The 24,853-nt window shown below is 45.9% G+C and overlaps 1 protein-coding gene across 1 annotated transcript in view; it reads right to left on the bottom strand.

The window, feature by feature from the left end:
• Positions 1–417: 417 nt before the first annotated feature.
• Positions 418–24,853, bottom strand: part of AATF (apoptosis antagonizing transcription factor) — a 63,487-nt gene continuing 39,051 nt past the window's right edge. Inside the window, exons 9-12 of the mRNA XM_079955647.1 lie at positions 21,804–21,871; positions 18,640–18,720; positions 15,714–15,785; positions 418–2,186 (exon numbers count right to left, since the gene is read on the bottom strand). Of these exons, the coding sequence (XP_079811773.1) occupies positions 2,123–2,186; positions 15,714–15,785; positions 18,640–18,720; positions 21,804–21,871 (285 nt within the window). The 3' untranslated portion in view covers positions 418–2,122. The remainder of the gene's footprint in view (positions 2,187–15,713; positions 15,786–18,639; positions 18,721–21,803; positions 21,872–24,853) is intronic.

Below are 24,853 nucleotides of genomic sequence, written 5' to 3'. Positions count from 1 at the left end.
GTGCTAATATTCTACGAGAGGGAGAAAAATCCAACCAAATCCCCATTTATTTCGTCTTCTCTTAAACTGTTTTGTCCCCCCCCCCCCACTCTTAAATTGTTCAAATAAATGTTGAGTGTTGCTGACGGACTGCGAAAGGCTTTAAATGGCTTGTGCTAAAATGACTGCATTACATTAGAACGGGACAACATAGTGTTATTCTTTATTTTTTACTGTCTTTGTGGATACAAGTTTTAATATTTATTGTATGCCCTTAGAGGTTTCCTTGCAATCAAGCGGCATATATATATACCTTTCGTTAAACAAAATAAACAAATAGTTGCTTTGTCTTTTGTACGGGGGGGGGGCGGTTTCACCCTTTAAAAGAAAAAAAAGGCAGCCTAGAAACATTTTGAATAAATAAATAAGGTGGTCAGCTCTGTACAGCTGTTTTATTCAGTTTTAAGGACTGGGGGGGGGGGTTGCAGAGGAGACACCTCAGGCAATCAATACAGGTAACATACATATGCACATGATACTTATGCAAGATAATCTCCATTGGAGATTGATCACAGCAGGCTAATAAATCCACTTTATAGGGATTTAATTTCCAGCTTTTTTGACCTTCTGAATAAAAACAAGTGAATCATCTTCTCTCTGTAGAGGTTAGTCCTGGTGTAAATCTAACAAAGAGCATCTCTCAACTGGGGGAGGGGCAGAAGAGGCAATCCACAAATCCCCCATCAGCAAATATACTTTAGGGGAGTACTCTAAAGGTAAAGGGACCCCTGATCGTTAGGTCCAGTCGCCGACGACTCTGGGGTTGCGGCGCTCATCTCGCTTTATTGGCCGAGGGAGCCGGCGTACAGCTTCCGGGTCATGTGGCCAGCATGACGAAGCCGCTTCTGGCAAACCAGAGAAGCGCACGGAAACACCATTTACCTTCCCGCCGGAGTGGTACCTATTTATCTACTTGCACTTTGACGTGCTTTCAAATGGCTAGGTTGGCAGGAGCAGAGACCGAGCAATGGGATTCTCACCCCATCACGGGGATTCGAACTGCCGACCTTCTGATTGGCAAGCCCTAGGCTCTGTGGTTTAACCCACAGTGCCACCCACGTCCTTTACTTTAGGGAAGAACAAATCACCCATCATATTCTATTAGCTGCTTTCCACTTTTGGTCTCCTTGGAAGCCACCACTCAGATGATGAGCTACACATATTTAAGAACAGACCTCCCAAGAGTTTAGGACAGCCTAATTCCCAACCTAGTTGCCCTCCAGAAGTTTTGGACTACGATTCCCATCAGCCCCAGCTGCTCTGGCAAGGCAAGGCAAGGCAGCAAGGTAGTTGTGGGAAGCGAGAGAGGGTAGTTTAGGGCATGCCCATAAGCAACTATTCTGGTGTTCTATTTCCTTCATTCCCATTTTAAAATCATGTCTCCTTAGAACGGAGATGATTGGATAGTTACAGCCATCAAGTTTCGCTCAAGGGTGTGTCACTAACAAATACAGTTGTGCTGTACCCTCTGCTAATCTTTTCCCCAGGAACACAAACACAGTTGTGACACACAGACACACACACACTGTTCTTTAATTCTGATTTCATTCCACAGGGTCTCTGACCACCGTCAAGGAGTTCAAGGACACAAGATGCTACAAAGGTCCCCTATGAAGTGTCCTTGCGATGGTTTGCTTTCATCTGGATTTGACCAGAGATGGCTACCATGAAACTTTGAAGTTCTTCTCACTCTTCCAGATTGCTCATCGGCCCTTAAAGTGTCTGGTTTCATGCCCTCGACGTACTTGGGGGGAAAAGCACAGGTTGGTAGAAGTTGCCCAACTCTTCCAAGGCGCACTTCAACGTGTGAGCCCACCTTCGCTAAGGTCGTTGTGTGTTGGGTGAGCCTTGAGGTTAGCTTCCAGGAGCACTCCGACTCCAAGGAAGTGGAGATACCTCCGGGGGCTTCTCAACTTCATCAAGTACGGTGGGTGCTCCTGGTTATGCTCAAGAAAAGACGTCTCCATCGACTGGGGAGGAAGGGAAGGGAGCAGGAGAAGTCACAAAGCGATGGATAGTGTCCGAATGTGGTGGACGTTCCACTCTCCAAGGTTCAGAGCTTGTGGCAGCACAACGCCCACCACTAAGCGTGGTCGCCTCCTTCGAGATGTGGCCGTTTGCCAAAGAGGGACCGATAAAGTTCCGTTCTGGGTGGGAGAGGAGGGGGAGAGAAAGAAAGAGAACAGAAAAGCGCAGCCATTTTATTCGATTTCATTTGTCAGCTTTGAACACGAGTCCCACAGCCTTTCGGAGCAAGGAACCAAGAAAACCCTACTTTTCAAGCAACAACACTTTTGCTTATGTCAGCCCCACCAAGCAACAAAATAGGCTAATGGAAAATCCAAAATTGACCGCTGGAAGCAGCCAGCAGTTATAAGCACAAACATACAACTCAATGGACCCCAGGCGCTCTCTGAAACATGGCTCCATCCGCCTACACCAGTGGTTCTCAAAGGATGGGGTGTGCCACACTCTTGCGGGAGGAGAGGATGGCAAGCGTGGCAGGAAGATCCAAGGACAAAGAAACATTTGAACATTTCCGTGTAGTGTAGTGTAGTGTAGTGTAGTGTAGTGTAGTGTAGTGTAGTGTAGTGTAGTGTAGTATGAAGCTGAATTGTTTTATCCTTCTTGGGTGTCCCATGGTCATATTATAAAGTACAGTGGTACCTTGGAAGTCAAAAACTTTCAGAAACCAAAGTGCGGCTTCTGATTGGCTGCAGGAAGCTCTTGCAGCCAATCGGAAGCCGCAGAAGCCCTGTCGGACATCCGACTTCCAAAAATCGTTCAAAAACCGGAACAGTCACTTCCGGGTTTCAATCTTTCGGGAGCCGATTTGTTCAGAAGCCAAGGCATTTGGGATCCAAGGTATGACTGTAGTTGTTTACTATGTTATAAATCAAGGAATCAAGGAATTGTAAATTTGGAAGGGATCCAGAGGGTCATCTGCTCCAGGACACACCCACGCCCCGCAATGGAGGAATCTCAGCTAAAGCATCCATGAGAGGTGACCATGTTTCTCTCCGCTTTCCAATGTTATTTCTTATCAATTAAACATTCAGTGTGGCGTGAGCAAATTTTTATTCTGAAATGGTGGCCCAGGGAGGAAAAGTCTAAGAACCACTGACCTACACAATAGTGGCTGGTGCTCAGTGGGGCTGGGAGCCCAACCGTCACTGGACCTGCAGAGTCCATGACAAGCAGAGCTGGAGGCAAAGAATTCTAGTTTTGTCTCCATCCTCCTCCTCCACCATGTTGAGCTCTGGGGCTAAGGAGGAGGAAGAAGATGGAAGCCAGGGCCACCCCCTAGAGCCACTGCAAGTAAGGAGACATGGAGATGAGAAGGCACACTCAAGGATTGGTGTCAGAGCCCCATTCACCCTAATGGGCCAGACCCATTCTCTAAAAACTAGCAAGTCACAATATTAGCCTCCCAGGAAACCAAGTTCTGTAACTTTGGTGACACTGCTGGGAAGGCAACACTGGCGGGAACATGAAGATCAAACACCAAGCAGGTCTTCTGAAGATGACCTGAGCCTGCAGGCAAGAGGGACACAGGAAGGGAATGAGTCTGTTCCTGGGGAAGGACACAGAGCATGCGCAGATGCCGAGCCACCAGTGCAAAGCCACCCCTGTTTGGAGGAGGGTCTCCACATTCTGCACCAGCTGAACAGCTTTCAAGGGCCGCCCCAGGAGGAGAGTGCTGCAGCGGTCTAGTTCTGAGGTGACACAAGGGTTAAGGGAAAGGAGGGGCAAGAAAGAGGGGGAGAAAGCAACTTTTCAAGGTCAATTTAGAAGAAGCAAGCGGCGACCATCATCCACGGCTTCAAATGAAAAGGCTGCGAGATAATTAAAAATGCATTCGGCAATCTTTATTAATAAACACGAGGGCTGGGGAGACCTTGTGTAGTGCCACTCTCGCGCGGCACAGAAATATGTAAATACTGCGCCAGGGCTAGATTCTATCTCTCTGGGGAATGAGGTTTTTCTTCCCCCTATAAGTTTGCCCTTTCCATTCAAGGCTTTTCAAGGAAGAGAACAAGATTGAATATTTTAATAGGATGTATGAGACCGCGGTGGTGTAAGGAGGATTCAATCAGGCAGGCTGCGTGGGACTATAATTTAGTTTTCATATATGTTGTTCTTTTTTCCTTGAGGTTGACACAGAACCGGAGGGGGAAGGAAGGGGGAATGAAAACAGCCCAGCAACAAAAGACTCAAATTAATAGGGCCCACTATCAACAGTGGTGTTGATAACGGGAACAGGACGGCTTTTGTCAAAGACACACACAGACAAAATTAGGCTATGATTCATTTTTATGATTCATAAATAAATATACTTATAAGTATATAAATATACTGATAAATAAATATAAATGTAAGTTCATATATTTGAAACCTGCGACGACAGAAAGGTATGGCTAAGGAACAGCCAAAAGTATCTATATTAGTATATTGTGTGTGTGTGTGTGTGTGTGTGGTATATATATGTATATTCAGAATTTGTGACCACCATCAAGCTCAGAAATCCTGTATCTTTACACACGGTCAAGTTGCTAATCCTCATGACTGGGTTAGATGAGGGTGGGAAAACTTGATGTCAACAAACGTCACGATCAGATGCTACGAAGTAAATAACACTTCCCAAACACACTCGGCTGAGGAGTTTTCAAATCTCTGCTGCTCAGCAAGTGAGACAACCAAAAGAGATTCCTGGAGAGTCGCAGCCACAGGGACAAGACACCAAATCTCAAATGCGTGTGTACCTAAAACGCTTATGGAGTTGTGTATCTAGATCAGTGCTTCCCAAACTTGAGTCTCTCCAGCTGTTGTTTCACTCCAGTTCCCATCATCCCTGACCACTGGTCCTGCTAGTTAGGGATGGTGGGAGTTGCAGCCCAAAAACAGCTGGAGACCCAAGTTTGGGAAGCACTGATCTAGAGTTACCCTGCAAGCTTCCTCAACCTCGGCCCTCCAGATGTTTTGAGACCACAATTCCCATCATCCCTGATGACTGGTCCTGCTAGCTAGGGATCATGGGAGTTGTAGGCCGAAAACATCTGGAGGCTGAGGTTGAAGAAGCCTGGGCTACTGCGTGGCCTATCAATACTAAGTTGGACAGACCAATGGTCTCCATCGGTCTAAGCCAGCTTCCTATGTTCCTATTAGCTCAGATTATGAGGACTGGAATTTTTATTTATCGTTTTATTTTTAGCAGAAGAGCTGAAGCTCAGGGGTAGAGCACCTGCTTTTGGTGTAGAAGACCCCATGCTCAGCTTCCAGCGTCTCCAGGTAGGGCTGGGAATTGGAGAGCCACTGCCGGTCAGTGTCGGCACTCCTGAGCTAGATGGCATCTTCCTGCTCCACTAGCTTTCGATTTAACCGTAGGAGAGCAGCTTTCCTCACAGCCCCGACTCCTTAAGGTCAAGCACGTGGCAAAATGCTGCCTCTCTAACGTTCCTTGTCTCCGTACGACTCGAGAGGCCATTTCTATTAATAGTCAGACCAGAAGCCAGAGAGAGGAAGAGCATCAATCTGGGCTGGCTGGACAGTTTGCCCGAAAGGCTCTGCGGAAAACACAGAGGGCGTTCAAATTAGCTGAGCGCCGAGGAGTGGCCCATCTAGCGAGTAATTAATAGCGCTCGCTCCCAAGGTAAGAGCGTGCAGAAGGGTGTGGGGTCGAAACAGGGGTCTCCCCTGAATTAAAGTTTAACTTACCCTTTATTGCAACCTACAAAAATCAAGTAATGAGCAGTAACATTTTTATTTCTGTTAAACTGTCATTTTAGGCTGAGCTGGGGATAATTACCTATTTCTACCGCAGTAAGGTTTTATCACCCTTAGTGAGGCATTTTCTAATTTAATATTTTTACTATATTATCATAAAACCTTGCTTTGGAGCAGGGATGGAGTGTGGAGGGGGGAGTGATCATGGGCCGTTTGCCATAAAACACGTGAGTACCTTAGCTTTATTATTTGTGTATTTCGTTAGAAAGGGAGCGGGATTTATTTTTTTGGGGGGGGGGGGAATGCAGGGTGCCAGCTAGATGCAGTTTGGGTGCATCTGGAATTCTGCACCTCTCCCACAGACAGAAACCTGTCCCCTAAAAAAGTCAAAGGGAAACTGATAGGAGGTAGAATGAGATCAAATCTGAGAGTGAGGTCGGGGAGACTGTAAATATTATGCGCTGTAATTAGGATATTTGCATAAGAAAGAAACACCACCCTGATTTAGGAAAAAGAAGCGGTGCAGGTGGGTCAGCACATGCCCATCCTGCTTAAATGGGGGGGGGGTGTGATTTTCTTGGTGTAGAAGGGAAACAGGTGCCTCCAGTCGTAGCAGCACAAGAAGTTGCCTCATGCAGTCAGCACAGCACTGTCAACACTGACCGGCAGCAGCCCTCCAAGATTTCAGACCAGGGGTCTTTCGCAGCCTGACTTGGACATGCTGAGGTTTGATCCTGGGACGTTCTGTGTAAAGGTAGAGGTAAAGGACCCCTGGATGATTAAGTCCAGTTAAAGGCGATTGTGGGCTGTTGTGCTCATCTTGCTTTACAGGCCGAGGGAGCCGGCGTTTGTCCACAGACAGCTTTCCAGGTCATGCGGCCAGCAGGACTAAACCGCTTCTGGTGCAACGGAACACCGTGACGGAAACCAGAGCACATTGAAATGCTGTTTCCCTTCCCATCGCAGCGGTACCTATTATCTACTTGCACTGGCGTGCTTTTGAAATGCTATGTTGGCAGGAGCTGGGACAGAGCAACGGGAGCTCACTGCATTGTGCAGATTCGAACTGCCGACCTTCCGATCGGCAAGCCCAAGAGGCTCAGTGGTTTAGATCACAGCGCCTTCTGAATGCAAGGGCATTGTTCTAATAAGCAACAGCCCTTCCCAAATGGATGGTTAGTCCACAGCATAGATACCCAGGAGTTACCTTTATATGGAGTTGGTGCATCTAGCTTGCTATTGTATACAGAGAGTGGCAGTGGCCCTCCAGGATTTTCAGACAAGGGGATATTCCCTGTCCTACCTGGAGATACTGAGGACTGAACCTAGTACCTTCTGCTTGCAAAGTGCAAACAGCAACAATTCTCCCCACTTGCGATTCCCAGCAGCTGGTGCAAAGCAACTCTGCTAAATCTGCATGACTTATGCAGGTCACAGAATTCAGGGTACTCTCCTCCTTGCTCCTGATATGGGATTTTGAGGTCATGACAACCATATGTCAGGAGTGCTCTGATGGTATTTCCTGCTTGGCAGGGGGTTGGACTCGATGGCCCTTGTGGTCTCTTCCAACTCTATGATTCTATGATTCTATTCTATGATTCTATGCAACTCCAAACACAGGGTGAACTTGGAGCTTTTTGTGTGCCCACATGCCAAGGAGCGCAAAACCAAGGGCCGGCGGTGGTTTGATCCCCAAAGGGAACAGGGCAAAGTGTTGCAGAAGTGAACCACTCTGTGCTTTTAAAAATAACTATCCAAACAAGGCCAAATGCAGCTGCATTTATTTTAAGCCACCCACATTCTCAGTATCTCCGATGGCATTATAAAAAAAAGGAGAGAGCGAGCACTAGGGGGCAATCTCACCCTCGTTTAACCGCCAAAACTTCAGGAAAAGGGCACACACACACAATATAGAAACCACACCAGAGAATGTGGGCGATAACAATTATACCGGGCCATAAATTAACCAGTAGCTAGCCTGCAGCAGTTTCTCTCCCCCGCCCCCCAGGTCAGAACAGGGGGCTCTCCAACAACACCCACTTTTTAGACCCCCAACCCACCCTGCTCTTAGGCTGTATTTACATGGTGGCTTGTTCTGTTTAATGTCATAGTGGTTTATTCTATTTAATTTCCCAAACTGTCAATTTCCACACTATCTTTCACACAATGAGTGCAAGCTTAGCACTCGTTTCCATACTGATTGCAAACGGGATTTTTCCTGGAAGGAAAGTAACACGGAACAGAGCACAAAACTTGCACGATATTCTGCTACAGTTCCAGGAAGTGGCTTCTATGCGGAACTGAACAGGGGAAAGACGTTAAAATGGAATAAATGCCATGGAGTCCCGAAGGGTGACCTCCAACAGGTCTCCTCCCGAGATAAGATAGAGATCTACAAGGATTTCAGACAGGCAGCAATGGTGGGAAATGTAGGGGGAGGAAAAGGGATTCTTCATACCCGGCTGTGCAAATGACGGCCATGGACAGCAATGGCTTCTCTTTCACCCCACTCCCCTGTGTTGTGGGGGTGGGTGGAATGTTCTTAATCTGGCCCCCAGCGTCCCTTTTGGGTGGGTTCACTGTGGCTACAACTACCCTATACATTTAAAGCAGTGTTATAGCACTTTAAACAGTCATGGCTCCCCGTGAAGAATCCTGGGAACTGTAGTTTGCTAAGGGTGTTAAGAGACCCCCTATTCTATTCCCCTCACTAAGCTGTAATTCCCTGCGAAGGCTGGTTGTGGGCGGTGGCGGCAGGGGAAGTCTTTTCGTTGTTGTCATTGTTAAAATAATAATTGAGAGTCAGAAACTCTCACTGATCTACCATCTCTCCTTCTGTGGGCTGTATATACTTTGTCCTTCTCCGGAGGGTGAGGCTTATTGGCTTCCCCCGAAACATGGTCAAAAGAGGGCAGGCTCAGTTACATAAGGGCACCGGTCTTAAGGAAGGCAACCAGACTTGTAAAACACCAGATTCCTTTGTGACTCCATTTCTGCAGAAACCTAGGAGCGCAGCAGCAGCAGCAATGGTCAACAAGATTCTGAGAGAAGATTCCACAATTCTGCGCTAAGCGGAATTTAGTAGTGAGTGCAGAAATCAGCTGTCTCTCTTCTTTTTTTAAGCAAAGTTTTGGCCCACTGTGCAGCTACACCTCTGGTCTGTGGAACAAGCACCCCCACTGAGATGCGACAGGTGTCTGTCCACAGATTGTTTTTCTCTAAACAACTGAAGAAATTTTTGTTTTGACAAGCAATTCCAATCGGATGGGGGGGGGGGAATCTGCTTTAAGTGCTTAATCCTATTGCTTTGAGACCTAACTTTATACATTTCTAAAATTGTTTTTAAACCTGTTTTAGGAGATTTAAGGTTTAAACCTTGCCTTGAGGTTTAAGTGAAAGGAGACACCTCAGTTAATATAATCATAATTATTATTGTATAATAATGGAGATTAATATAATAATGACAATGATTATTATAATAGTAATAATAATAAAAAAATATTGCTGTGAAGATACACCCAAAAGGATGTGGCAACTGAATCTTAAGGCCCTTCCTGTTATTTAGTTATTTCATAAAATCCATAAACTGCTGAATTGTTAAAAAACAACAAAAAACAAAACCTCAAAGCCGTTTTCAAAGAAGGTAAAACTATATTGATAAAAGAATTAACAATTTAAAACACTCAAAAGAATTAAAATAATAATATTTTATAATAGTTTACAATATATAATATTGTATATATTATATAATAGTTTACAATAAACTAAAAACTGATTAAAACACGCATCAGAATTCTAAGTTTCTAGGTAGGCTTGCCTAAAAACAAACAAGTTTTTAGCAGGTGCCGAAAAGAGTACAGCGAAGGCATGGCTATGGTGCCTGGCTGCTGCCTAGTCTCCCCTGTGACCCGGAAATCAAGAACGGACCGTGCAAAAGAAGCACATTCAGCCCCACAAGCAGCACAGAGTCAACTATGCAGAGCTGAGGAAGTTACGGCTTCCCCGACGGGTGAATAAAGAGAGAACAAACTCAAATTCAGAGACATAAATCACAAAAAAGAGCACATACACAAACAAAAAGTTTTTTTTTAAAATAGTGTTTTGGCCAAGGAGTAGGTCCTTTTTTGTGTACTTTAATATACCGCAGCCCTAGAATGGTTTCCTCCCTTCCACAGCTTGACTGTTTCGTAACAGATTCTACGCAAGAGATGACAAATTGTCTCGCTGGGGGAAAGCAACAAATCATCCTGCTGCTCTTAACAGGTTAGCTTTATTTATTTTACTTCTTCGCCGTTGTTTTTTAAAAGGACATTTCCATAAGCAAAGAGATCCAGGAAATTTTGCTTTGCAGGGCATTGCCTATGTTTACAGCCCGTCCAATTGCAAAGGCTTGAGGGGAGCAGACTTTTGGGGAGGCCTGGCTATGAGTGGAGCTATTGCGGGGGGCAAGGTCTGGGCTTAGGGACGGTGGAGAAAACTGTACATTCCAAGCCTACCTAATTTGTGTGTGTGGCCCCCCCCCCAATATATACGTATATAGCAATAAGAAGACTTCCAAATCTATTGGAATTATCAATATAAAAATCTGCAGATTTTAAAAACTAACGTACATGTAAAATTACATTGCCCAGGTAAAGGTAAAGGGACCCCTGACCATTAGGTCCAGTCGTGGCCGACTGTGGGGTTGCAGCGCTCATCTCACTTTATTGGCCGAGGGAGCCGGCGTACAGCTTCCAGGTCATGTGGCCAGCATGACTAAGCTACTTCTGGCGAACCAGAGTAGCGCATGGAAACAGTGTTTACCTTCCCGCCGGAGTGGTACCTATTTATCTATTTGCACTTTGACGTGCTTTCGAACTGCTAGGTTGGCAGGAGCAGGGACCGAGCAACAGGAGCTCACCCCGTCGCGGGGATTTGAACCGCCGACCTTCTGATCAGCAAGTCCTAGGCTCTGTGGTTTAACCCACAGCGCCACCCGCGTCCCTTTATTGCCCAGGTAGGCTTACCTAAACTGAAAATTTTTGAAGCAGGTGGCGATAACAGTACAGTGAAGGCATCTGCTTAATATCAATATGCAGGGAGTTTCAAAGAATAATACAATTAATATAATATAATATAACAGTGGTACCTTGGCTCTCAAACACCTTGGTACTCAGACAACTTGGAACCCAAACCCTGCAAACCTGGAAGTAAGTGTTCCTGTTTGCGAACCTTTTTCAAATGCCAAACGTGCTCCGTTTTGAGTGTTACACTGAGGTCTGTCTGTTTTTGCTATTTATTTTGCGTTTTTATTTTTGAGGCTTTTTTGTTTTGTTTTTGTGACTGTGCGGAACCAAGTTCAGCTACTGATTGATTGATTGTGTGACTGCAGTACATTGTTTATCGCTTTCATTTTATGGATCAATGGTCTCGTTAGATAGTAAAGTTCATATTAAATTGCTGTTCTAGGGGTTGTTTTTAAAAGTCTGGAACAGATTAATTCATTTTGCATTACTTTCTATGGGAAAACGCACCTTGGTTTTGGAACGCTTTGGTTTTGGAACGGACTTCCGGAACGGATTAAGTTTGAGAACCAAGGTACCATTGTATAATATAATAATAGGTGCTGCCACACTAATAATACCAATTTCTCACCAATGCAGAACGAACTTTACGTGGAGCTCGTGAAAATGCCAGGAACCGCAGAAGGAAGTGGTCAGGTGGACACATTTGGGTTAAAACGACCCTCCAAGTAAACTTTCAAAAGATAACTTCTTGTATTTGCAGAGATAGCAGGATTGACAGCTCCAGACCCAAATTCCCCCACTAATCCAACCACTCAGTGTTTTTATTACCAGACGTACAAAGTACGCAGAGTAAAAGACTAGGAACTTGTGAAGATTTCCCCCCTGCTAACTCTTATGTCACAGAAACCTATTAATCCTTTAATGCCCGGATTTCCTAGAGGAACCTCCTACAGCTCGCAGCAAGACGGGCAGTGACTGACACAGAGGAAGAGCCCACTTTTTAGAACACGGGAACCTAGTCTGGGAAAATGCGCCACCCCTGACTAAAACACATAGAGCCTGCCCACTTTTGGTGGCCAACAAGAGGAGGTACGTCAAGGGCGATGGCATTCCAACATCCTAAGTATTTCAGCCTTACACCTAACTTTGCTTCGCGCGAGTTTCCGCAGAGAACGTCGAACCATCCGGCTACCGTAGCTCAGTGGTTAGAGTGAGCCTATGGCTATATTTCAACACAGCCTACCTCAAGGGGTTGTTGTGTGGATGGGGCATGGGAGTGGAGAACTATGTATGGCGTGTTCCTTGGAGGAAGGGTGGGGATAAAATATTAGGAACTATGCAAAAAAAGGCAGCAGTCTCCACTACTAAGTCAGAAAGCTCAGGTGACTTTTCTTCTCTGTGCTGGGTTATGTTCAAACACTGACGTGAATCATGCCAATTAACAATGGGTCTACTTTGAGCAGGACTGGCATTAGGGGAAACCCCTAAACATCAGGTCCCCAAACACAGGAAAAGCAGCCACCATTTTGGCACTGGATGCCATCGATCAGTGATGATATTGTGGACCAGAGTCTGGACATTGGAATCAGAAGAATTTAGCACAGTGGAGTCAAGTCCTTTAGGGAGAGCAGTGGATCAATAAGATTTGATGGAATCTGTGCTAGGATTACAAGGCAGAGATGTGTCCTTGGCGCCCCCAAAGCCACAGAGATTGTTTGGGGTAGACTTATTACTCCTGGTATTTGTGGCTCCCCAAAAAATATCAAAGTGGGAGTGAAAGTGGCTGTTCAACAGGCAAAGCTGCTTTTAATAAATTAGATTTTGCCTCTCACCTACAGTAAACCTACCTCACATGGTTGTTGTGTGAGGATAACAACAACAGAGAACCACGTACGCCACCTTGAGCTGCTTGGAGGAAAAGTGTGATAAAATAAGTTGTTTTTTTTTAAAAAAAGTGCTGCGTTCAAGTGTTCTTTTCCCAACAGCAATGCGCCAGGTGTGCCTGAGCGTGTTCGCGCACACATGGTGTGGGTGTCCTGACAGCATCTGTATCAGCGGGCAAATTATAAACCATGTCAATCCAAGTTAATGCAAAGCTGTAATCCTCTTTAACTAGAGATCAAAATCAGCGCCATGAGTTATGTTTGTCCCGCTGTCTGATAAGGAACAGAGGGAGACGCTAATAAAGAAAGGAGCGATGAGAAACCCTTTTAACGATGCCATTAAAAGGCGCTGCCAAGTTTAGAAACATTGCTCTAGTTCCGGACCAATTAGAAAGGGGGGGGGGGCTGCACAATCTTTGCCCCGGTCCTTTTTCATGTGCCAGGAGAATCCCACCCACCTTTATCCAACGCCCTGAGCCCTGTGTTCTCACTGAGGATGCCTATGGGAAGAAGGAGCTCTGCGCAAGGGTACTCTCAGCTCCTGTGGTTTCCAGCAACTGGTACCCAGAAGCACGGATAGCCATTGTGACTGGTAGCCACTGATGTTGCAACATCTTTGAACTTATGAGAGAAGGTCCATTGCCAAGGGTTATTCTGCATGGAGAGTGGATACCTAGTACAGAATCTGGCATCCTAAAAAAAAGCACAGGCTTAATTTAATTACTGGATACCTCTGGGGTGTCTGTACGTCACAATTCCACAGAAGTGCAGAATCGATCCTTTTAACATTAAGTTTATATCCCGCCTTTCCTCCCAAAGCAGCCCAGAATGTGGTGCTAGGTGCAGGAACTAAAACAACCTGTTTATTTAAGAGCAAGTTTCTAGTTCTCAAGAGGTGTTATGCAGGGCCACCAAAGTCTCAAAAGGATAAGGCAGGTGGACGAACAAGGTTTCCTTAAAGAGCAGCTTTCTGCGCAATGCCTTCAATCCCAGACCAATAGCGACCTTGAAATGCCAGACCCCTTCTCCTCCAAGTGCATAGCTGACTCTTGCCTTGGCTACCCAGAGCCCTTGTGCCATCATCTGCACCCCAAATTGCTTTTTCACAAAGTCCCAGCTCAGCATTCAAATCTAGAAAGGCGCTTTCATAGCTCACCCTGCAAGCCATTGTCTGCTGAGTTGGAAAAAACTGTGAGCATCCCAACTCCTTTTGCATTCTTAATCCTTAATGCATCTTCTCTTCCCCACCTCCAAAAGTCCCACCACCAGGCAATTAATCTATTTTATAGGCTGTAAGCATGCTGCTGTTTCCCCCACTACCCCCCCCCCCCCAGTGCCTGATTTTTCACACTATAAACATGCGGTGTTTTTATTTATTTTGGGGTCAAGTCTCCAAAATGACGGAAGGGGGAGGGAGGGAAGCCCAGTGCGTGATCACACCGCTGTGAAATGCATTATTTGCATTTTCAATCTCGTAATTCACACTTGCAAACAATGAAATTACCTTCGACTGGCACTAAAGAAAGCGCTGTTATCATTACCTTCCCTCTTTCATGCTTATATAGGTTTTGCATTGCAAAAGGGAAAAAAATTAAAAATATATATATATGGAAGGGGAGGGGGGCAATTCAAGGAGCCGTTTTGAATTGGACGCTGCGAAATTAACTTGGCCTCATAGAAAATGTGGTCCCCAGAAATACAGCCGAGGACAACAGGCTCTATGCAGTCCACCTGTGCATCATTTACAAGTAGAAACTGGTCACACAGTCTGGCCTCCTGTGAAACTTAGAAACATCCTTTTTTTTTTTTTAAAAGAAGCTTTCCAAACAGTAGCCATGTTTGCCTCTTGCAACTGCAATAAAGGCCACATTCCCATGCCATGACACATTAAACAAGCATGAGCACAGACCAAAACATCTGGAGGGCACCAGATTGGGGATGTCTGGAAAAAACCATGGGTGGTCTGGGTAAAACCAAAGTCTGTGCTAAGCTAAAAATTGCGGTGGAACTTTTTTTTTGCAACCCGAGGGCCACAACGCCTTGCGGGCAACCTTCTGGGGGCCGCATGCCAGTGGTGGGCAGGGCAGAGGATGCTCATCTTACTATGCTATGGTAGAAGAGGAGTTTGGATTTGATATTCCGCTTTATCACTACCCTAAGGAATCTCAAAGCAGCTAACAATCTCCTTTCCCTTCCTCCCCCACAACAAACACTCTGTGAGGTGAGTGGGGCTGAGAGACTTCAGAGAAGTGTGACTAGCCCAAGGTCACCCAGCGGCTGCATGTGGAGGAGCAGGGAAGCGAACCCGGTTCACCAGATTACGAGTCCACCGCTGTTAACCACTACACCACACTGGTTCACACATGGTAGGTTGCGTTCTGACTTCTCCGAGTGGTTTAACATAAGGTCACCAGACATCCCCGTTTCCCAGAGACAGTCCCCGGATTTACAAATCAGTCCCCTGACAAAATCCTATCATTCCAGCTCATTTCAATGAAGTGTCCCCAGATTCATTGAAAAAAATCTGGTAACTTTAGTTTAACAACCAGACCAGGGAACTCTGGGAACTGTAGTCCTGTGATGGGAGCAGGGGTCTCCCCAACCACCCTTAACATACTGCAGCTCCCAGAATTCTCCAGGTGAAGCCAAGACTGTCTAAAGTGGTACGGCTTTAAATTTATACTGCAGATGGGGCCTTAAATGTGTTCTCCTTTACAGTATGTCACGAAAGACTCTTGGTGACATTGAAAACAGTGCAATCTGACTGCATGGAAATTTTCTTTTTCTTTTTTTAAAAAAGCACACACAAAGCAAGATATAGCTGAAGTGTCTGAGCAGCAAATGGCAAGGGCAGAGCCCGGCCTGAACCGCAGAGAAACGCAGCGTGCAATTCTAGCTGCGAAACGCACCCATCTGGCTCGGCCAGGACAGAAGGCCCACATTGTGCCGGTGACAAATGGCTAACTGATACAAAGAACCAGGGACAGTGACAGCCTGAAGAACAGGTCAATATCAAGCTGTCACAAAGCCCTCCGAGAAGCGTAATTAACCGCTTACTAACCTGGCATCATCAGTCATCGTGGAATGGTCAATGGGGGCCATGAAGCTGACCAGTTTGCTGTGGACGTGATACCTGGGAAGAGAAACACACACAGGGAGGATGTGTTGTAACTATTCAGATAGAGGAAATGAAAACAGAAAGCAGCCTTATTCTCAAGTCGAGACCACTGGTCTGCCTAGCTCAGAACTTCCTGCACTGGCTGGCAGCAGGCGTTTTAGGAGAGGAACAATTCCCAGCTGTACTGGAAGCTGAACATGGGGCCTTCTGCATGCAGAGCAGATGTTCTGCTACTGAGCTGCTGCCCTCCCACAAAGCTATTGCGCCTTCACGGAAATCGCTGCAGCTAAGCGATGGAGTACACTCTGCGCTTGCGTGAGGTTTCGATTCAGAGCATCAGATCCCAGCCGTACAAAGGCAGCGGTGGGAAGGTCAGAGGGCCCCTTCTCTCCCCAGCAGTTTCTCCTCCCACCTCTCTTTCCCTTCAATCCTTTCCAGTGGTACCTCGGTTTAAGAACAGTCTGGTTTAAGAACAATTTGGTTTACAAACTCTGCAAAACCGGAAATGGTGTCTTGGTTTGAGAACTTTACCTCCGTCTAAGAACAGAATCCTATGATGTAAGTAATGGGCGCCAGCTGCTAGCCTGCTCCCTAAAATATCACCGATTTGCTCATTTCTATATATAGGGTGCCTACATTCCGCATGGACTGGTTGCATGCAACATGTGCCAATGGCTTTGGATACCTATTAGGTCCATAAATTACCATATAGCATATATTCAACACAAAAAAACCAGCGACAATTTGTTGTTGACAAAGGACAGCTGGACATATAAAGGGCCCCATTACTTTCAGTAGCTTAGGGCCTCATCAAACCTAAATCCAGCCCTGGTCATTCCCCTCCCCTCCCCCCCGAGGTTTCTGATAACTCGGGGGTGGGGGAGGGGGAGAGAGAGACATAATCCCACAGACAAAAACTGTTCTAAATCCCTTTGGCTAAAAGGAAGAAGAAGAAGAAATAATAATAACAATAATAATAATAGAAAGGTTCTATGAGCCCAGCTCAGGGTGGTGCGAGGCCTGTCATAGGGCTCTGGCGGAGTCATGAATATATCCCAGTTGCGTACGACGCTGACAGGAAGGAATATTGATAGTCAATAATTACAGGCTTTTAGGCCCAACAAAGCAGCTCAACCCTCTTTTCATAAATTATCTCATGACATCTATCTTAAAAATTGCTATGCCAGGCCTGACCCAGCCCCACTCGGCTGACTTCTATCAAGTGCCCATCTGAGCACGGGATTTATTGTTTTGGTCACTCACACACACACATCTCTCCCCTACCTTCAGCCCCCAAAACCAAACCACACCAGCAGGGAAGGAAGTACAGTAGATTTTCTGGCTTCAATGCATCAAAAGAGAAACATCTTGTACTTCAAATTTATTCTGACGCACAACTCAGGATAAAAAAGGTGAATCGGTGGTAGCTGACCCAAGAAGCCCCCTAGGTGTTGCTGGACTCCAGGTCCCATCAGGCCCCAACATGGCCAACGGTCAGGGATGCAAGGAGTTCAAGTCCAACCACAACTGATCTGGATGCATTGCTCCAATAGTTGGACTGGCTAGGTATTCATTTCCAAGCTCGATTAAAAAAAAGCATGTTGGTATTATTAGCCTGTAATGCTTGGGGTCGTGGCTTAAACATTTAGGAACATGAGAAACTATTGTGGGCCACCTGAGCACATACATGCAATGCAAACATTCACACTTGCCTTGCAGCCATGCACACATCGTCATCGTCATCGTCATCATCATCATCATCATCATCATCATCATTTATTATTCATACCCCGCCCATCTGGCAGGGCTTCCCCAGCCACTCTGGGCAGCTTCCAACAAAATATTAAAATACAGTAATCCATCAGACATTAAAAGCTTCCCTAAACATGCACACTCATCTTCCCGCTCGGAGTCTCAGGTGCGTGAATTTTAGTCTAGCAGCGACAGATCAAACAATGATGGCACCAGGCAAACATCCCTTGGCAGAGCATTCCCCAAATGGGGAACCACCACTGAGAAGGCCCTGTTCTTGTGCTGCCACCCTCCGCATCATCTCTGATGGTGAATACAATTTTATCCCTTTTCTTTTTTTTACTGTATACTACTTTGATAGCCTCTGCCTATCGATATAAGAAGAAGTAAGGCTGTGTAAGAAACAAATAATAAAACTCGAAGCTAATAATAATAAGCTAAGAAGGCAGTCAGGTCCCACAGAGTAGGGTGGGAGGGTGAGCTACAACTGGCCAAGCACCATAGACCGTTTGTTTTTATTTCACAATATTTACCGTATTTTCCCGTGTATAAGACTAGGGTTTTTTAAAGCAAAAAATTAGGTTTAAAATTGGGGCTCATCTTATACACGGGTAGTGCTGAGGGGTGTTTTCTTAATTTGGAGTCCCCCAAAATAGGGGGGGGGCGTCTTATACATGGGGGCGTATTATAGACAGAAAAATACGGTATATACCGGTTGGTTGTAATAAAACCTCAAAGCGGTTTACAAAAGAATAAAGTTATCAGTATTTGTATTTTTTAAGAAACCAGTTAAAAATAAGTATTTAAAACATACAAAAAAATTTGAAATCAACAATAAGCTAAAAGCAGATTAAAGCACAGAACGACTTCTACATGCCTGGACATGCTTACCTAAACAAAAATGCTTTTTTGCAGACACCAAAAAGAGTACAGGGAAGGCACCTTCTTTATGTCAACAGGTAAGGAGTTCCAAAGTCCTGCCGCACTAAAAGACTGATTTCTTACAAGTGTGGAACAAGCATTATGCACCAGTGCCAGTTTGGCTGACCGAAAGAGTCAAATGGGCATGTATGGTGCAAAGTGATCTAGCAAGTAAAGATAAGCCTAATGTACTCACCGAATTTTCCTTCCTTTGCTGGCCTTTTTGTCCACTTTCTTCCGGATTTTGCTCCGCAGTTTCTGGATAGCCAGCCATTGCCTAAGGAAGTGGGGGGAGGAAATTGCAGTAATTGTTAAGGTTCCTTGAAAGAGAGTGGGGACATCGTCGCACAGCTTTTGGGCAAATGCTGAAGATGCACTCCTTCACCTTGGCCTGGTGTATATTTAGAATAGAATCATAGAATCATAGAGTTGGAAGAGACCACAAGGGCCATCGAGTCCAACCCCCTGCCAAGCAGGAAACACCATCAGAGCACTCCTGACATATGGTTGTCAAGCCTCTGCTGAAAGACCTCCAAAGAAGGAGACTCCACCACACTCCTTGGCAGCAAATTCCACTGTCAAACAGCTCTTACTGTCAGGAAGTTCTTCCTAATGTTTAGGTGGAATCTTCTTTCTTGTAGTTTGGAACCATTGCTCCGTGTCCGCTTCTCTGGAGCAGCAGAAAACAACCTTTCTCCCTCCTCTATGTGACATCCTTTTATATATTTGAACATGGCTATCATATCACCCCTTAACCTCCTCTTCTCCAGGCTAAACATGCCCAGCTCCCTTAGCCGTTCTTCATAAGGCATCGTTTCCAGGCCTTTGACCACTTTGGTTGCCCTCCTCTGGACACGTTCCAGTTTGTCTGTGTCCTTCTTGAACTGTGGTGCCCAGAACTGGACACAGTACTCCAGGTGAGGTCTGACCAGAGCAGAATACAGTGGCACTATTACTTCCCTTGATCTAGATGCAATACTCCTATTGATGCAGCCCAGAATTGCATTGGCTTTTTTAGCTGCCGCGTCACACTGTTGGCTCATGTCAAGTTTGTGGTCAACCAAGACTCCTAGATCCTTTTCACATGTACTGCTCTCAAGCCAGGTGTCACCCATCTTGTATTTGTGCCTCTCATTTTTTTTGCCCAAGTGCAATACTTTACATTTCTCCCTATTAAAATTCGTCTTGTTTGTTTTGGCCCAGTTCTCTAATCTGTCAAGGTCGTTTTGAAGTGTGATCCTGTCCTCTGGGGTGTTAGCCACCCCTCCCAGTTTGGTGTCATCTGCAAATTTGATCAGGATGCCCTTGAGTCCATCATCTAGGACCAACTTAAGTTTTCTGATTGTAAATTGCTGTAATATGTTCTCCATATTGTGTATTAGTGCTGTGAACCACCCTGGGACCTTAGGATGTAGGGCGGGTGTTAAATTTAAATAATAATTTAAACAATCAACCCCCAGGGCCCACGTCAATGGGAGAAAGGCACCTAGATCAGCTGCCACTAGGCTTATTCGAACCCTGGCACCCAGTAAAATTTGGGCATGTGTAAGGGGAGAGGGATATGGGACGCAGGTGGCGCTGTGGGTTAAAGCCTCAGCGCCTAGGGCTTGCCAATCGAAAGGTCGGCGGTTTGAATCCCTGCGGCGGGGTGCGCTCCCGCTGCTCGGTCCCAGCGCCTGCCAACCTAGCAGTTCGAAAGCACCTCCAGGTGCAAGTAGATAAATAGGGACCGCTTACCAGCGGGAAGGTAAACGGCGTTTCCGTGTGCGGCTCTGGCTCGCCAGAGCAGCGATGTCACGCTGGCCACGTGACCCGGAAGTGTCTCCGGACAGCGCTGGCCCCTGGCCTCTTAAGTGAGATGGGCGCACAACCCCAGAGTCTGTCAAGACTGGCCCGTACGGGCAGGGGTACCTTTACCTTTACCTTAAGGGGAGAGGGAGTGTTATTGCTAGAGACGCTGAGCCAGTGCAAACAGGAACTGAGTGGGAAGAGGAAACAGCCTCTCATGGATGGAGGACTTTTGAGGGGATATTTTCAGAGACCATCATAGGAGGTACCCAAAGGTACTGGCAGCCCCTGAACAAGCTGAGGGACCAGGAAGGAACTTGCACCGCTTGTATTAGCAGCAAAGGCTCTGCAGGAAGGCCAGAATAGCAGCGGAGCTAAAAATACGATGGCCTCAAAGCTGCCTAAGAGCCCATTTTCTGCATCCCCAGAGTCAAATGTAGAGCTAAGGGGCAAAACCTTGTTTCTATCTCCAGTTCGGTGCTTAAAAAAAGGCCTTGTTAAAAAGCGACACACACACACACACACACACACACACAACCCATCACCACACACAACAACATTTCTAAATCTGGTTAATGAATGTTACACATTTGGAAAACAGCCGCCAGCTAAAATTTGGAAGAACATTAAAGGGGGGGGGGTTGACACAATAATGAGAGTTAGGAAAGAACCTCTGGCTGCAAACACACCATACCCTTAAAGCACATTCAAAGTACATTTCCTCTCTCAAAGAATCCTGGGAACTGTAGTTTAAGGGTGCTGGGAATTATAGCTCAGGGGGACTACAGTTCCCAGGATTTGGGGAGCAGTGTGTGTGCTCTGAAAGCGCTTTAAAAGTTATCATGTGCATGCAGCCACATACATACAGGATGGATGCGTGCACACACCCACACCCAAAAAACTAAATATAAACTGAGCTGGAGTTGGTTGCATACAAATCACTGCCCATAAGCTGTTTGATGCGTTTAAAAAAAAAAGCTCAGGCGCATCGGTGAAACGGTTTTCATCCTTGTTAAAATATTGCCTGGTGGTGTTTTGTTTTTGTTTATTTGGTGGTATGTCTGGAATATTACGGAAACAAGGCTCTGCTATCATTTAAACAGGAGGCAGCCCAAAAAACTCCCGCACTTAAGTGGTGATTACATTGTACATTTATCTGACTTTACAATAAAATAGATTGCGGTAATTAAGATTATATTAAGATTGTGGTAATTGGATTTTGAGATTCCACCCCACCCCACCCTGCGATGCCGGGCTCCCCGACAAGTAAATCAGGTGAAGGCAATGCCAGCTTCCAGCTTAAAAATAAAAATGTGCGTAACTAGCAGGAAGAATTTTCATTCCCTGCCTCCTGTCCACCCCCTTCCCTCCAATTCAGTCTCCTCCAAATATCTTCGGCACACACATACGTGGTGTAATAAACACAAATCACTTCCCACCTATCCCCTTGCCTTTTTGCAAACATTACAATTCAAACTCAAAACTTGAGTATTCATTGCACTACCCTGCACAAGCCAGCAGTGTGTTGCCCTTTGTGCAATGTTTAAAGCCAGACAAAAACAGGCCGGTTACCTGCCCATTGCCACCTGGTCGTTGGGGTCCAAGGAGCTGGTTTTACGTTCAATAAGTTCCCTGAGGAGCTGCAAATGAAGAGAGAGGAAACCATGTTTGTTTTTGTGTTTTGAAAAGAGCAATACGAGATTGTGGAATTCTCAGACTGGGTTTGAGCAACCATCTTGTAGGGCGGAGGAGACAGAAAAGAAAGCCAACCTGCTGTTCCTTCTTGCCTAGGCTTTACTTCCTTCCTGCTTCTTCCCCAGGCTCAGTCCACATAAGTTAGCAGGCTCAAGTGTTAACATCTTGGCTCCTATACTTAGAATGGCTTTGCTGGCCACGAACAATAAATATCAAGCATCCCTTGTCCCTTCAACCAGCAGTCTTGCCAGATCATTTCTTTCTGCACACCACTGGAATGAATTCGCCGAAACTCCCAACGGATCTTACCCAGCTTCTGAACTCAGGAATGAGAATCGGAACCATGAATTTCACCCTCCCCTTCCACACCAGCAGTAGCACGCCATTCCTGGCTCGGCTTCTTTATTTATTTCCTCAAATCTATATAGCATAAAGTAGCTTTGAATGAAACCTTAAAGCGGTTTTTGAACCAGAATAATGCAGTCAGGTTACCAATGGCTCAGAATATCACCAACCCTGGCTGGCAGGATTTTTCCAGGGTTTCAGACAAAGATTACAGTCACAGCCCTTCCAAGAGATGTTGGAGATTGAAGCAGGGACCTTCTGCATTCAAAGCAGGCGCTCCATCCCTGATCTTTGGCTCTTCCTCAAGCTCAAGAACTGCTATTTGTATCTCCTTCTTTGAAAAGCTCCCTTACTCAGCAAAAGCTTTGAGACTACTGAAAACACGCAATGGGAAGTACAGTGGTACCTCGGGTTACATACGCTTCAGGTTACAGACTCCGCTAACCCAGAAATAGTACCTCGGGTTAAGAACTTTACCTCAGGATGAGAACAGAAATCGTGCTTCGGCGGCGCAGCAGCAGCAGGAGGCCCCATTAGCTAAAATGGTGCTTCAGGTTAAGAACAGTTTCAGGTTAAGTACGGACCTCCGGAACGAATTAAGTACTTAACCTGAGGTACCACTGTATATATATTTTTTCAGCAGTAAGGGCCACATTCCCTTCTGGGCAACCTTTCGAGGGTCACGTGCAAGGTGTTGGGTGGGACCAGAGGTGAACGTGGGTGGGGCAACAAACATAATTTTTACCTTTGCACAGCAAAGGCTGCAGACATTCACGCATTGCGCTGTGTCCTCCATTTAGGCAAGAGCAAGAGGCGCTATCAGAATGAACAGACACTTTCCAGCCAGGCAAAAACACTCAAGGAGGTTGTAAAGACGGGTCAGTGGGATGTGTTTCAAGAAGTTCAGAGGGCTAGACAGAGAAGCCCAGACGGCCACACTTGCCCCACCCCCAGGCCTGTCTTAAATCCTGATAATCCGGGGGGTGGGGGAAAGAAGCCTTTAGACTGGTTCTGACATATTATTGTAAGCCGCCTTCTGTTTTGGAAAGGGAGTAGATGGTGTTGCAATAGTTTCTTCATCAAGAATGCCAGGGGAGGGGTCCCTTTGGGGCAAGATAAATTACGGAGGGTGGGGGGGTTTAGAATAGGAGGAAGCTGGAACTCGCTTTGGAGCGCAACACAGAATGCCATTAGGAAGACTTATTGTACTACAGTTAATTTCAGACGAAATCAATGAGCGTTGCAGGCTTCCCTTCATCATTTTATGATTAGTTTAATCCACCCCATCTATATCAGCAGAGAATCTTTAAAAGGTCAGGCAGAAAACACAGGGAAAGAGAAGGTGGATAAAGGCATCCATCTCTACACGGGGGGAGGGGGGGGACAGGCGAGCTAACGATCTTTTAAGCCCAAACAAGTGGGTTTTTGGCCATTTCAGATTTCAATGCAAACCAGAAGTGGGATACATTAATGCTCAAGATAATATTTGATGCATGGCTATGTTCCACTTCTGGCTCAGTAACAAAAGGCAGCAACACAGTTGAAAACGTAACACGTTTTGTGAGATTCCTGGGAACCCCAGAATTCACTTTAAAATGGGCACCGCAAGGTTCTAGTCCTCCATAAGTTATACGACACAGTTGCACTATGGAATATGCTCCTCCCAAGAAGTAGTGATGGCTTTAAAAGAGGAATAGATGAAGACTATCAATGGCTTCCAACAAGAATCTCTCCGCCGTCAGAGGCAGGAATACTTCTGAATGCCAGTTCCTGGGAACCGCGAGTGGCGGGGAGTGCCATTGTGCTCAGGTCCTGTTTGTGGGCTTCCCATGCGCTTCTGCTTGGCCATGGTGAGAAGCGAATGCTGGACCAGATGTGGCACTGGCCTGATCCAGCAGGCTCTTCTTACGAACGAGGCCTTAAGCAGAATTATTGGACTTATTGCCTTCCTGCCAGCTAACTGCATCAGGCTCATTTCTTATAGACACTTGCTTCTTTTGCATTGTTTAGCCTGTTGAGAATAAGGAGAGGAGGATGGAGAACGACACAAAAATCCCAAGACCCCAACCAACCTATCTCATGCAGTGATGGCCAGAATGCAAAGGCTGGTTCTATAGATGTCAGCAGGGTAAGGGAACAGTTTTGAACAGCAGCAGTCCTCCAGTCTGACTCCGCATAAGGCAGCTTTCTATGCAAATCGGCTTTTTTTATTCAGAACCACAAGGACTGGAAACTTATTTTTTTAAAAAAGGGGTGCTATAAGAAAAAACTGCTCCCTTTCTCTTATGAGGTATCCAAGAGCCCATATAGCATGGGTAGGCAAACTAAGGCCCGAGGGCCGGATCTGGCCCAATCGCCTTCTAAATCCGGCCCACGTGTTTTTACATGAGTAGAATGTGTCCTTTTATTTAAAATGCATCTCTGGGTTATTTGTGGGGCATAGGAATTTGTTCATTTTTTTCAAAATATAGTCCAGCGTCCCACAAGGTCTTAGGGACAGTGGTCCGGCCCACGGCTGAAAAAGTTTGCTGACACCTGATCTACAAGGACTGGCAGCAGTTCTCCAGGGCCTTCAGGCGTGA

This window comes from Podarcis cretensis, assembly GCF_951804945.1.
Source record: "Podarcis cretensis genome assembly, chromosome: 15".
Taxonomy (NCBI): Eukaryota; Metazoa; Chordata; class Lepidosauria; order Squamata; family Lacertidae; genus Podarcis; species Podarcis cretensis.
Note: the sequence above shows the minus strand (reverse complement) of the source record. Positions and strands in the feature narration are given on the sequence as shown.